The sequence below is a fragment of the Agrilus planipennis genome, unplaced genomic scaffold (genome assembly GCF_000699045.2).
Source record: "Agrilus planipennis isolate EAB-ADULT unplaced genomic scaffold, Apla_2.0 scaffold63, whole genome shotgun sequence".
Taxonomy (NCBI): Eukaryota; Metazoa; Arthropoda; class Insecta; order Coleoptera; family Buprestidae; genus Agrilus; species Agrilus planipennis.
In genome coordinates this window covers 48,793-64,010 of record NW_020439363.1, presented here as the reverse complement: position 1 = coordinate 64,010, position 15,218 = coordinate 48,793, and the positions used below count along the sequence as shown (strand labels likewise).

At 34.8% G+C, this 15,218-nt stretch overlaps 1 protein-coding gene across 9 annotated transcripts in view; it reads left to right on the top strand.

Moving 5' to 3' along the window:
- LOC108743015 (RNA binding protein fox-1 homolog 3) overlaps positions 1–15,218 on the top strand; it is a 94,988-nt gene that overhangs the window by 66,999 nt on the left and 12,771 nt on the right. The window contains exon 1 of one of the 9 annotated variants that reach the window (XM_025978829.1): positions 127–483. The exons of 5 other annotated variants lie outside the window; for them this stretch is intronic. Coding sequence is in view for 1 of the 4 variants with exons in the window: in XM_025978826.1 (XP_025834611.1) it covers positions 3,678–3,680 (3 nt within the window). In the remaining 3 variants the exon portion in view is untranslated. 3 more of the 9 variants (XM_025978826.1, XM_025978828.1, XM_025978830.1) reach the window with 3 other exon arrangements.

Genomic DNA, 15,218 nt, shown 5'->3' with positions numbered 1-15,218 from the left:
ATTAATATACATAGGTAAATATACCTAGGTATGTGCCAGCCTACCTACGTAGTTACACAACTCGTTTAAGTATAATCAAGGTTAAATGACTCGATGAAAACGATCTTTGTCCATTATTACATCTTAGAGAGACCGTCGACGGTTATTCTTTTTGTTGTTAGTTAGTGCTTACCTGTTATTCTACTTATTAGCAAGTTCGAGTTACGACCAGTTTTCTTATTCCAAAACAAGTAAAAATTTGTGTTTTCCGATGGTGATGTGGCATTGTAGATTTAGTTACCTGATGAAACCATAAATGGTATAAAAGTACTTTTTGTGAGTAGTTCGTAGTAACAAAAACGGAAAAGTTGCATTGCGTAGTTGAAGTTGTGAACAGTATACCACGCGGTTTAACATTTGTTTAAAGAAAACATGTTCTAAAAGTAACTTCTGAAATTTAGTTTTGTTTTCTGTAGCAGATTATTTATTCTCAACATTACCAAGGTATGTCTTTTCGGTTAAGAATATCTATATTAAGGTATATTTCTGTTTTTTTGTAATCTNACGCGGTTTAACATTTGTTTAAAGAAAACATGTTCTAAAAGTAACTTCTGAAATTTAGTTTTGTTTTCTGTAGCAGATTATTTATTCTCAACATTACCAAGGTATGTCTTTTCGGTTAAGAATATCTATATTAAGGTATATTTCTGTTTTTTTGTAATCTAAAAACTATACAAGTTGCTAATGGTAATTGTTGTTAATTATCGTGCTTTTTTATTTCCTCAAACAGTAATTAAAATATCAATTAATTGTTATCAATACATGTAAAATGTACATACACAAATAGCATGACAACGTCAAAATTGTGAAAATTTTCCGGTCGTATTATCAAGTAGGTATTTACTGTTATTTACAGAATAAAAACAATAAAGATACCTAATGGTAATTGTTGTTAATTATCGTGCTTTTTTATTTCCTCAAACAGTAATTAAAATATCAATTGATTGTTATCAATACATGTAAAATGTACATACATAAATAGCATGACAACGTCAAAATTGTGAAAATTTTCCGGTCGTATTATCAAGTAGGTATTTACTATTATTTACAGAATAAAAACAATAAAGAAACTGTTTAACCGAAAGCATAATAGTATTAACCGCTAAAGCCATACTTCCTGCAGGTTTTGAAGTTTTAAAAATTTCTTTAAAAGCCCGATTTTGAAAATACTTCTTTTCATGAAAACAATTAAAACAGGGATTTAACCAATGTGAAAAGAAGTAGCAAACCATATTTATTTATTCAATGATGATAGGTCATTGTTAAATATAAATCCAAATTTGAATACATGGTTACCGATGTCGATGATGTAAAGCATTTATATTTTAATCATAACGATATTATAGCCCATATCACAGCTTACCCTAACATTTGGTGAATAACATTACATACATGCCAGTCAGGAAAACCTTTTCCATCTTTACCTAACCTAAACCTTTGGGTCTTAGCATTACATACAAACTAACGAGGAGGTCCTCTTTCACTATAAAAAAACACTAAATGATTCAAGAAAACCACAGAAAATCTTAGATGAGAGAAGACGGACCCGGAAAAGAACCGGTGTCCTGCCGATTGCTAAGGAATGGTCCAAACCTGTAGACGTGTAGACCATGCCGCTAGGTGGCTTAGTGTAGCCTAGCCCTCGTTCATGGGTGAAAAGGCATATAATGAAATGATTATTGTGGTCTCTTTTACATAAACAAACTGAACCATATAAACATGGCAGATTTTCTTGAGTGTAAATAACTTCACCTTGTGGCGCTCCTCCCTCCTTCCTACCAATCTTATTAATAATCACTCACTGATATCTACTTACCTAGGTCTTCATCTTTATTAGAGAAAAAAAAAATTTAGAATTTTACAGATTAAGTTGCTGGGTTAGGTAGGCATTGAAAAGTGTAAAATGAAACAGGAATTGGACTTTTTACATTTTAGGTATTCACAAAACAATCTATGGTTTATGTTATCCTCTAACTCTTCCTTTATCAATACAAGAGTCAAAGAGTTAAGTTTCTCTTGAGATAATGAACACGTAATATGATTTTTTTCTCACTCCTTTAAACAAGGAAAGCTCCTTTCTTCAGGACAGTTTGTGACCTGAGAGCAAAGTTCAATTTAACTTGGGGTCGGTAAAACTTGCGCAAATGTTGGATCTTGAAAAATAAGTAAAGATAATGTAAGGATAATGATACTGATTCGAGCGACATCAAAATCGTTGGGATAATGTTGCATAAGGGATAGATCTTTCCCTGTGATTCTAGAGTGTGCCACCCCTAGGTTATGGCCTATACGGCCTGTTGGCAAACCCAGCGCTACATGTAAGGACAGTCGCGGAAGTCAATACAGTAAAAGTTCCTTACTCGCGGGTGAGGCGACTTTTATAAAAGATGTAACCTAATATCAAACTAAAACAAATTATTAATGCTACAGCCCAATATTGATCTAAATTTTAAGTAGAACAAACNAGAGGTAGACCAATAGTAGATTACTGTTCGCAAATAGTTAAGGATATGGGATGTTCTAGTTTTAGGGAAATGCGAAGATTAGCTTAGGATAGGAAGGAGTGGAGGTGCGTGTCAAATCAGTCTTAGGAAACAAGCAACTTTTAGGGAGGAGGCTCTTCATATTTTATTGTTACACCTGGACCTCGCTTCACTTTCACTTTCTTTTTAATTTTTTCACTTAGAATTAGAGATATGCACCCGATAGTGCTTTTGCTCAGTACCTTATAACCGGTTCTTCGTTCGGACGGGCTTTTCACTAAATACCACCCTCACCATCGTCCCAAACCACAATTAAGTCGTTTATACATTAAACCAAAGTTGTTGGTTGCCGAATTTTTAACAGTTGAAATACTAAGTCTGCAAGGTGACAAAAATACTAATAAGTTATTGTTAATCAAAACCTAATATACCAACAAGTGTTTTCTGGTTTTCGAGAAAAATACGTACATAAACTATTATCGAAATAACAAATACTTTAGTACAGTAATCAATAGACAATACAAATTAGGACAAACTACTTATCCCAATACAATCTTAATTACCGATTTTCATTAGATAAGTTTTTGTTATACTTATTAAATTATTATTTTTGGTGTTGGTAGTTTCTTTTTTCTGTGGTAGAATTATCCAGCGTCATTATCTGGTACTCGACCGGATCCTAAAAAAAAGTGCTGTATCAGCCGTGGATCAGATCCAAACCGGGTACCCGGCCCATCCTTACTTAGAACCGGAACTACATGAAGTAGCTAATAATCCCTAGAATGAGCCCTAATCTAAAGCAGTGTAATTTAGTTCCAGCCTGTTGTCCATTCAGCTTCTTAACGCAAAATCATTCATTAATTAATATACATAGGTAAATATACCTAGGTATGTGCCAGCCTACCTACGTAGTTACACAACTCGTTTAAGTATAATCAAGGTTAAATGACTCGATGAAAACGATCTTTGTCCATTATTACATCTTAGAGAGACCGTCGACGGTTATTCTTTTTGTTGTTAGTTAGTGCTTACCTGTTATTCTACTTATTAGCAAGTTCGAGTTACGACCAGTTTTCTTATTCCAAAACAAGTAAAAATTTGTGTTTTCCGATGGTGATGTGGCATTGTAGATTTAGTTACCTGATGAAACCATAAATGGTATAAAAGTACTTTTTGTGAGTAGTTCGTAGTAACAAAAACGGAAAAGTTGCATTGCGTAGTTGAAGTTGTGAACAGTATACCACGCGGTTTAACATTTGTTTAAAGAAAACATGTTCTAAAAGTAACTTCTGAAATTTAGTTTTGTTTTCTGTAGCAGATTATTTATTCTCAACATTACCAAGGTATGTCTTTTCGGTTAAGAATATCTATATTAAGGTATATTTCTGTTTTTTTGTAATCTAAAAACTATACAAGTTGCTAATGGTAATTGTTGTTAATTATCGTGCTTTTTTATTTCCTCAAACAGTAATTAAAATATCAATTGATTGTTATCAATACATGTAAAATGTACATACATAAATAGCATGACAACGTCAAAATTGTGAAAATTTTCCGGTCGTATTATCAAGTAGGTATTTACTGTTATTTACAGAATAAAAACAATAAAGAAACTGTTTAACCGAAAGCATAATAGTATTAACCGCTAAAGCCATACTTCCTGCAGGTTTTGAAGTTTTAAAAATTTCTTTAAAAGCCCGATTTTGAAAATACTTCTTTTCATGAAAACAATCAAAAAAGGGATTGAACCAATGTTAAAAGAAGTTACTACTTAACCATATTTATTTATCGAATGATGATAGGTCATTGTTAAATATAAATCCAAATTTGAAATCATGGTTACCGATGTCGATGATGTAAAGCATTTATATTTTAATCATAACGATATCATAGCCCATATCACAGCATACCCTTACCTTTGGTGAATAACATTACATACATGCCAGTCAGGAAAACCTTTTCCATCTTTACCTAACCTAAACCTTTGGGTCTTAGCATTACATACAAACTAACGAGGAGGTCCTCTTTCACTATAAAACAAAACTAAATGATTTAAGAAAACCACCGAAAATCTTAGATGAGAGAAGACTGACCCGGAAAAGAACCGGTGTCCTGCCGATTGCTAAGGAATGGTCCAAACCTGTAGACGTGTAGACCATGCCGCTAGGTGGCTTAGTGTAGCCTAGCCCTCGTTCATGGGTGAAAAGGCATATAATGAAATGATTATTGTGGTCTCTTTTTCATCTAAACAAACTGAACCATATAAACATGGCAGATTTTCTTGAGTGTAAATAACTTCACCTTGTGGCGCTCCTCCCTCCTTCCTACCAATCTTATTAATAATCACTCACTGATATCTATTTACCTAGGTCTTCATCTTTATTAGAGAAAAAAAAAATTTAGAATTTTACAGATTAAGTTGCTGGGTTAAGTAGGCATTGAAAAGTGTAAAATGAAACAGGAATTGGACTTTACAGTTTAGGTATTGACAAAACAATCTATGGTTTAAGAGTCAAAGTGTTATTTTAAGATAATGAACACGTAATATGATTTTCTTTTCACTCCTTTTAAACAAGGAAAGCTCCTTACTCCAAGATAGTTTGTAACCGGAGAGAAAAGTTCAATTTAACTTCGGGTCGGTAAAACTTGCGCAAATGTTGGAACTTGAAAAGATAAAGTAAGGATAATAATATTAATTCGAGCTTCTGTGTAGTCTTTTTTAAAGAAAATGTGACATTAAAAATGACAAAATCGACATCAAAATCGTTGGGATAATGTTGCATAAGGGATAGATCTTTCCCTGTGATTCTAGAGTGTGCCACCCATAGGTCATGGCCTATACGGCCTGTTGGCAAACCCAGCGCTACATGTAAGGACAGTCGCGGAAGTCAATACAGTAAAAGTTCCTTACTCGCGGGTGAGGCGANTGCTGGGTTAGGTAGGCATTGAAAAGTGTAAAATGAAACAGGAATTGGACTTTTTACATTTTAGGTATTCACAAAACAATCTATGGTTTATGTTATCCTCTAACTCTTCCTTTATCAATACAAGAGTCAAAGAGTTAAGTTTCTCTTGAGATAATGAACACGTAATATGATTTTTTTCTCACTCCTTTAAACAAGGAAAGCTCCTTTCTTCAGGACAGTTTGTGACCTGAGAGCAAAGTTCAATTTAACTTGGGGTCGGTAAAACTTGCGCAAATGTTGGATCTTGAAAAATAAGTAAAGATAATGTAAGGATAATGATACTGATTCGAGCGACATCAAAATCGTTGGGATAATGTTGCATAAGGGATAGATCTTTCCCTGTGATTCTAGAGTGTGCCACCCCTAGGTTATGGCCTATACGGCCTGTTGGCAAACCCAGCGCTACATGTAAGGACAGTCGCGGAAGTCAATACAGTAAAAGTTCCTTACTCGCGGGTGAGGCGACTATTATAAAAGATGTAACCTAATATCAAACTAAAACAAATTATTAATGCTACAGCCCAATATTGATCTAAATTTTAAGTAGAACAAACAAAATAGCTCAAACCCCAACGCCAAAACACGACACTTTAGTTGTCCGAAGCACTTTTCAGTAACAAGGTTACCTTCTTCAGGGACTGAAGTTCACGAGGTTGTGTCGTACTTTAGCGTTGGGGTTTGAGCTATTTTGTTTGTTCTACAACAACCGCCAAAGTATTTCCAATATTCATAATACTAAATTTTAAGACCTTTTAATTTCATTTGAGAACCTTAGAACATATCTCCTATGATTCCATACTACGGTTGTTCGGAAAGTCATTTCGTTTTTTTTTTGTAGAAATGAAAGACAGTTTTCGTATAATAAACAAATACTTTATTAAATTATATATTGACCGTTCTGGTCCAACACCTTTTGCCATCTTTCTGGTAGTAGCATAATTCCACGCTCATAAAATTTTTGGTCTTTGCTGGCAAAAAACTGATCGAGGAGGTTTTTGACCTCCTCATTTGAGGTGAAGGTTTTACCGTCTAAAAAATTTTGGAGTGACCGGAACAAATAATAATCCGATGGTGCCAGGTCTGGAGAATATGGTGGGTGTAGCATTGTATCCCATTCAAGCTGTAAAAGCTTTTGGCGAGTGACCAAACTTGTGTGAGGTCTCGCGTTGTCTTGGTGAAACACTACACCTTTCCTGTTGATTAGTTCTGACCTTTTCTGTTGAAGTGCATCATTCAGTTTGTCCAGCTGATGACAGTAGACTTCCGAATTAATCGTTGTGTTATCCGGTAAAAGCTAAAAAAAAACGATTCCTTTAAAATCCCACCAAACAGACAGCATCACCTTTTTTTGGTGAATATCGGCTTTGGAAATGGTTTGAGCCGGTTCATCTTTTTTGCTCCATGACCTCTTGCGTTTGACGTTGTTGTATACAACCCATTTTTCGTCCCCAGTGATGATGCGCTTCAAAAACGGATCATTTTCGTGACGTTTGAGAAGCGAATCGCAGACGTCAATGCGGCGACACAGATTTCTCTCTGTGAGAACATGGGGAACCCATACATCGAGCTTCGAGGATAATCCCAGGCCTTTCAAGTGGTCATAAACTGTTGAATTTGATAAATTTAACCTCAATCCGATCTCACGTGTTGTTATTCGCCGGTTCACATCAACTAATGCCTTTATCGCGTCTTTATCAGCTTCAACCGGCCTTCCCGAACGTGGTGCATCTTCGACATCAAAATTGCCGGATCGAAATTTAGCGAACCAGTTCTGGCACTGGCGTACTGTCAACACACCTTCTCCATACACATCAGTCAATTTCTTTCTGGCTTGAACAGCATTTTTACCCTTTCTGTAGTAAAACAGTAAGATATGTCGAAAATGCTGCTTATCGCTCTCCATATTTAAAAGGGCACCAACCAAAAACCACTGCGTAGAATTAATTGGAATTTTTCACACACAAGCCTTGCTATATGAGCTCTCAAAGCATATAAAAATTATACGGCTTAAATGTGAAGTTGGGTGCAAAAGAATAAATAAAAACGAAATGACTTTCCGAACAACCCTATATTTACCTTTTCATATTCGCGGCATATTTATGGAACGTAAACCCTGCGAATAAAGTAAAGGTGGATTTTATTGTCCGTCTTCGCATTACTATGTAATGTGTCTAGGTTCCTACTGTACAAGACATTGGAATAGTGTAGATATTTGTGTTTCGCCTTCTTGTAGGTACCTTTGCAAGGCCTTGTTGTGCTGTAAGAATTGCAATTATTGTCACGTGTTTCTCTGAATGCCTCGTAATTCCCATGTTTACAACGAAATAATTAGTACTATCACGTTTTATTTATCGTACTGGCTTCGCGTACCGCTTTTAATACTTGTAACATTCAACGTTCTAAATATAAAATTTAACACTGAGCCAACTTAATTGCTTATTTTGAAACTAATTTGATTTTTTCTTTTGCATATATTGATTGTATAATTAAAGGTACGGCATCGCGCAATAGGCATAACCTGTAGCGATTAATGTTTTGGGAGAATAAAAGTGAATTTTCCTGTTTATTATGGTAAAGTAATTGTCAACAATTTATCTCGAATTATATCAAATTTTTCTTAAAACGTATCTGTTAACGCAAGGTAGTAGAACATTATTATTATCATCAAAGTGTCTTCGGTGGCGGTACCACCCCTCCCCAACTTGGTATTGAACTGTATAAATTGAGTTATTGTACCAAATAATTTGGTACAATAAGCAGAAGTGTTCGAAAAACTCTCGTTAAGCTTCATGTATCCTTACTAAGTTATGTCTCGCTAAGTTAATTCTTCTTCTAAGTGTTCATTGTTAAGTGTTCCTTATAAGTTTGTACATAGTTTTTTTGGTTAATATACGATTAAAAACACTGCAAAAAACTACTGCACATTGCCAAAATATGATTAATTAAAGTCAGGGATGTAATCTGCAGCATTTTCTTGTATAACGAAGGCTGGGTCACACCGTTGTAGATTTTATGTTCCATGTAATCCAAAACGCCTATTTCCATCAAAATGACAACGTAAAACCATAAGTATAATCTCACATAAACCGAAACGCGGCGATAATTAGTGTGCTTATTTACTTCCATAGTGCGTAGGCTATTTTCCACCCCTCCCCCCGCCCCTTCTACTAGGAAGTGACATTTTCTTGGATAATTTAGCAGCCATGATCTATCATTTGAACAAAGTAATAAATGTGTTTGCATCAGTAAATAAATAAAAACGCCATATAATTTTGCATCTTGGGTTATGTAAAGTTGAATTGTGGTTGAACTGGGTAGTGTTGTCAAGTGTCCCGATTTTCAAGGATCTGGTGTCTTTACCCTTGATCGGGACGCCAAATATGCCGATTTTAATAGACAGTTTGACAAGAGAAACGAATAGCTATACTATACCTATTTGTGAGTTATAACTAGATAAAAATATTTTTACTCTTTCATTTTTATATTTTTCACCAAAATCGGGCTAAATAACCGTAATAAAAACTTACTGTCCGTTAAAATAACTAATGATTCACAAAAACCTTTTTTTTTGTAACTATATTGTCTCTGTTTGAAAACCAAAATTCCGATTATTTTAACTTTCCATTCTGAAGTTTGGCACAATAGAACTGGTAATACTGAGTCCCCTTGTAACTATATCCCTGTTTATATTAATTAAACTTCAGCATTTTAGAATCACATATTCTAGTTAGTTAAAATAACTAGACATTCATTCTCTTGGTTTTCACAGAGTAAAAGTACTAAAATTATTCTTTTTTTTTTTTAATTTACCTGATGGAAAAACGAATAAGTACATATCCCCAGCATTCATTAGGCGTATGTTTAGTGCGGTAACGATAGAGTGCGTTTTTCAAGTGGTAATAAATTCAGATCTTTTTTTATGTACCTAGTGAGTGATGGAAAGTCTCTTTTGTAAAAACGCACCAGTTTTTCCATTTCCTTTAATTAAAGCGCCTCGAGCTGCATTGTGTACCGTTCCATTTCATCTTTTTCACGGAATGTTCCCCAGTATCACGTCACCGATTGTATCGTCAGTTTTCTTTGTCTGATGAGATCTCTCCCATCAAACCTCCTGGCTCCGGCCATGTAAACAAAGAACAGCACAAAGATAAATGACTCCAAGGCCAACCATATATGTAAATCTATTGTTAAACACGTCGAACGTGAAATTAAAAATGCATCTAATGATGATAACTTATATGCTTTTTTCTGTAAAAACCTTGAAATGCGAACGAATCTGTTTTGAATTTGTTATGCATAATATGTGGTGTACTACATGTCGTTTAACCTTCGAATACCATGAATAATTTAAATGTACAGGTGATGATTTGTTTTCATCATAATTTTGTTTTCCTTTAATTAAAAGCCTATATAGTTGGGTTACTATTGGTATATGCATAAATTGATTTTTACGTTAGAATAGTCTCGTATTTTTCAATATTAAAAATATAGTGTCCACTCGCTCCTTAAGAACCAGTCCTATTGATTTGCGAAATCATTCATGAGAAAAGTCCTCAGGGAAATTTTTCCATATAGATTCGTGGGCAAAATTATCGAATATTTGAAATTTTCGACAAGAAATTCTGATGAATCAAGTGATTAAAACACTATGTACTAGGAAGAAGAGGGTAAATGTCTAGATGATGGCCCTCACCCCCAAAAGAGGTGGGGGTGGGTGGGATCGAAAGAGGAGGTCTCCCCCACCACTGTACCATAAAAAGTTCGTGGCGGTCTCACCCCCATAAAAATTTATTGGGGTTCAAAGTTAATAAATATACCAATTTTTATACATTTCTAGGCATCACCAAGAAGAGTAATATATTTTAAAGTTTTTAGTTGGATAAGTTTTTATGAAAAGAAAATCGTGAAAAAGAAATAATGTTAAGTGTAATGAGAATTAAAGACATTTACTTCAAACTAAAATGCCTTTTGGATGGTAAATACTAGACTTTTGATTAAAATGCATTAACATGAATCTGTCTTATCCAATCTATATCCACTCGTCCAATCACTTCCACAAGTTCGTTGCGTCCATCCCAACTAATACCTCCCCAAAGCATTATACCGCCACCTCCAAAACTAACGTTCTGAATCAGATTACAATTGGACTACCGTTCCCCAACTCTTCCATAGACGTAGTTTTGTCCATCTGGCTTCTATAATTGAATTCTTGTCTTATTCGTGAAGAGAACATTTGTCCAATTATCGATATTCCACTGAATATGAATTCTGACAAACTTTGATCGACGGGTTTTGCGATTTTGGACAAGACGTAGAACTTTGGGCAGACCCTCTCGGCTTTAAACCTGCTTCGTTTAATTTTCGTCTGACTGTTTTTGAACTCACATCAACTTGTCTTACATTTAGTAGCTCATTTTTGAGATTAGTCGATGTCAATGAGTATGAAATATCAAAAAACAGTAATCAATTGCTGTTGTACACCTTTTGCGACATTGATCGGGTCTTCTTACGAATTTGCCAGTCTCTCGATACCTTTTTAAAATATTCGATGCCGTGGATTGACTTCTCCTGAGACGTCGTGCTATATCTTCTTGTCTATACCCTTCGTTATGTACTCACAATTTTTATCGCTTCAGCTACATTGTTAGTTATTGATAGAGACGGTTAAAATCGATAAAATTAATTCAACTCGGACCATTGTATGAATAAATGAACGTATCTGCTCACACTAATGAATGCCTACTTTTAAAAATAGGAGTTTCCTCGGTAGCCGACTCTATCATATTAATAATAAAGTAATATAAGTACTACAGTAGTATAAATGTAATTTAAAGGTTTTAACGGGTGTTACGCTTTGTTCAAATCATTTTGGGAATTCCATTAGTTTACGACAAAAGGCGGGTGATATTTTCAGATAGGCGTAGTTGAAAAAAGATTATGCATTTGCGACATAAAACTAAAAGATGCCTGCTAATAAATGTGTAATTTCCGAGCGACATAACCTGGAACAGGAATGGCCTACCCGCAGTCCTCCTTGAACATTTTTGGCATCTGCGAAGTCAGATGATTCAGGATAGAAGGAATAATAGAGATATAAAACAGTGGATAGCGCAAGGTCAAGTAACCTTTTACAAAAAGAAAGCAGTTCTCTGCTCGTGAACGATTAATTTAGAAAGTTGAAAAAAATTATTAAATGTGTATATCTGAGGCATGGCGCTGTATGGGTGCGAAACGTGAACGGTGGGCGCGAAGGAAAATAAGTGGTTAAAAGCGTTTAAGCGTTTGAAATGAATGATGAGGATACCATGGAAATAGAAAGTTAGAAATGAGGAGGTAATAGAATGAGTAATAGTAATAGGGCGCTCAATAAGAAATAGACACTAGATCCTAAAGAAAAGAGAGTATCTAAATATCTCAGATATCTAATTGTAAGTCTCTACTTACATTTTTATGCTTTTTAAATGGAGTAGCTACTTCACAAATATAAAACCATAACGAAACGCTCAACTTTATCCATATCATCTGATAGAGTACATCCCTATTGATTTGCGAAGTCATTGATGAGAAAGACCCTCGAAGAAAAGCATACATGTATATTACAATTAGCGATTAATAGGGACGTTTAAAATCGATAAAGTTAATTCGAAATGTTTCAGTTTATGTCCTCGAGGCAGGATTGTTACCGTTAATACCTAAAGCACTTATGGTACGATAAAACCCGACAAGCTTGTAACTGAATTGTCATCGTGAAATCCTAAAGTCTAAAATACAATACAAAATGTTTTGTCACTTTTTAAAAAGGAATGTACTTTTTGCCCTTGGGATTGTGATTATTATATCTAAACATATATAAACTAATATATAATTTTTTGAGACCTAATTACATGCCCCTACGTAAATTTTCTCTGTTACGCTTGTTGCTTACTACTTACTACGACTGTTGCAAAATTATTTTCACACGTTTAAATTCCATTAAAAATTTGTTACTGCACACAATACTATTCTTCTTTGCATATAATACCAACCAATTATTATTCCAAAAAGTAGAATTGTCTTTTAAGGCAAAAAATTCACATGACCTGTAAATTACTGTTTTTATAGTTATAAATTCAGTTTATGTTTCATTAATTTGTAAAAATTAGATTCACGTCGCTGTAGAATTTTTAAGCTGTATAACTTTTTTATAGAAGGCATTGATACCAATATTTCTAAATCAGCTTTAGTAAGAAACGCGTCTTCTCGTTGGCCTACATTGCAGAATTGGTCTCCATGAAAAGCCCTTTTATTTTAATGGAATAATGTACAATCTATGCTCACCTCGAAGGACCATTCTAAATGTCGGTGAAAGAATTTTTGAAATTGGATGAGTAGTTTCGGAGATTACCTCCTACATCCAAATTTGTAGATGTTTTTTAGTCATTACATATTGCAAATTGAAAAGCGGTTTTTGTCGTACATTGTGAGAACGAATTTTTCGTATTTTTTGTATTATCAGTCTCATTTTAAATAATTAAATTTGTCGATTGTTCTTTCGAAACTATAGGGTTGTTCGGAAAGTCATTTCGTTTTTTTTTAGTGGAAATGAAAGACAGTTTTCGTATAATAAACAAATACTTTATTAAATTATATATTGACCGTTCTGGTCTAACACCTTTTGCCATCTTTCTGGTAGTAGCATAATTCCACGCTCATAAAATTTTTGGTCTTTGCTGGCAAAAAACTGATCGAGGAGGTTTTTGACCTCCTCATTTGAGGTGAAGGTTTTACCGTCTAAAAAATTTTGGAGTGACCGGAACAAATAATAATCCGATGGTGCCAGGTCTGGAGAATATGGTGGGTGTAGCATTGTATCCCATTCAAGCTGTAAAAGCTTTTGGCGAGTGACCAAACTTGTGTGAGGTCTCGCGTTGTCTTGGTGAAACACTACACCTTTCCTGTTGATTAGTTCTGACCTTTTCTGTTGAAGTGCATCATTCAGTTTGTCCAGCTGATGACAGTAGACTTCCGAATTAATCGTTGTGTTATCCGGTAAAAGCTCAAAAAAAACGATTCCTTTAAAATCCCACCAAACAGACAGCATCACCTTTTTTTGGTGAATATCGGCTTTGGAAATGGTTTGAGCCGGTTCATCTTTTTTGCTCCATGACCTCTTGCGTTTGACGTTGTTGTATACAACCCATTTTTCGTCCCCAGTGATGATGCGCTTCAAAAACGGATCATTTTCGTGACGTTTGAGAAGCGAATCGCAGACGTCAATGCGGCGACACAGATTTCTCTCTGTGAGAACATGGGGAACCCATACATCGAGCTTCGAGGATAATCCCAGGCCTTTCAAGTGGTCATAAACTGTTGAATTTGATAAATTTAACCTCAATCCGATCTCACGTGTTGTTATTCGCCGGTTCACATCAACTAATGCCTTTATCGCGTCTTTATCAGCTTCAACCGGCCTTCCCGAACGTGGTGCATCTTCGACATCAAAATTGCCGGATCGAAATTTAGCGAACCAGTTCTGGCACTGGCGTACTGTCAACACACCTTCTCCATACACATCAGTCAATTTCTTTCTGGCTTGAACAGCATTTTTACCCTTTCTGTAGTAAAACAGTAAGATATGTCGAAAATGCTGCTTATCGCTCTCCATATTTAAAAGGGCACCAACCAAAAACTACTGCGTAGAATTAATTGGAATTTTTCACACACAAGCCTTGCTATATGAGCTCTCAAAGCATATAAAAATTATACGGCTTAAATGTGAAGTTGGGTGCAAAAGAATACAATTAAATCCTCTGTCGGGAAAAAACGAAATGAATTTCCGAACAACCCTATATTAAAGGAAAATCAATGTTGTAATCGCCAGAGAAGTCTTCATTTGAAACAAACAAACACAAACATACGACTGATTGCAAGCATCTGTCTACGTGAAATAAGCTGTAGATCTAAACGAGACCATTCTATCGGTTGATTTTAATTGTTTGCAATGAACACTCGTGAGATCGGCCTATTTGAGCCGACTGCATGGATGATGAGAACTGCCGAAGCTACACAATTCCGTGCCAGATGTTTCCCGTTTTTCATTTATTACATACGATCGCCTCTTTCATTGCATGTTACTCGAACCCTTCTTTTTGTTAAATTTTGTGAATGTGACATCATTAAGGTCAATGTCCTCCTCGTAATTAGATTTTTTTTAATGTAATTATTTTTTTCTTTGTATATAATTTATTGGGAATAGATGTATTTGTGGATTTTTAAACAAAACCTTAGAGAATGTTATCGAATTAATTCTATATTTCTTGTAAATAATTAAAAAAAATGATAAGGAGTATAATTTTATAATTGTGAGCCCCGATATAAATTAATTCAAAGTCGTTATCAGCTAGTCATCTGTTACTTTAATTGGCAATCTAAAATTGCGTTCAATTACTACACAAAATGAGCTTCATAAATTACAATTAATACGTGCTGCATTTAATTGTAAATGTTGTTGTTGGTCTTCGAATTACACACATCCTTATTCGGCTTGATATGGAACTTAAGTTTGTAGCTATTAATGGTTTGTTACGAGCAAAAGTGCACTAAAGAGGGGGCTAATTGGTTGAGGATGTGGAAATAAAACACTTGTCTGTGTGAAGTATATTATTTACAAAGGGAAGGAATTCGTTAAATAAATGATGTCATCGTCAATTACTTCTCGTTTAGAAACCGTTACGTTAAATTGTTAATTGTG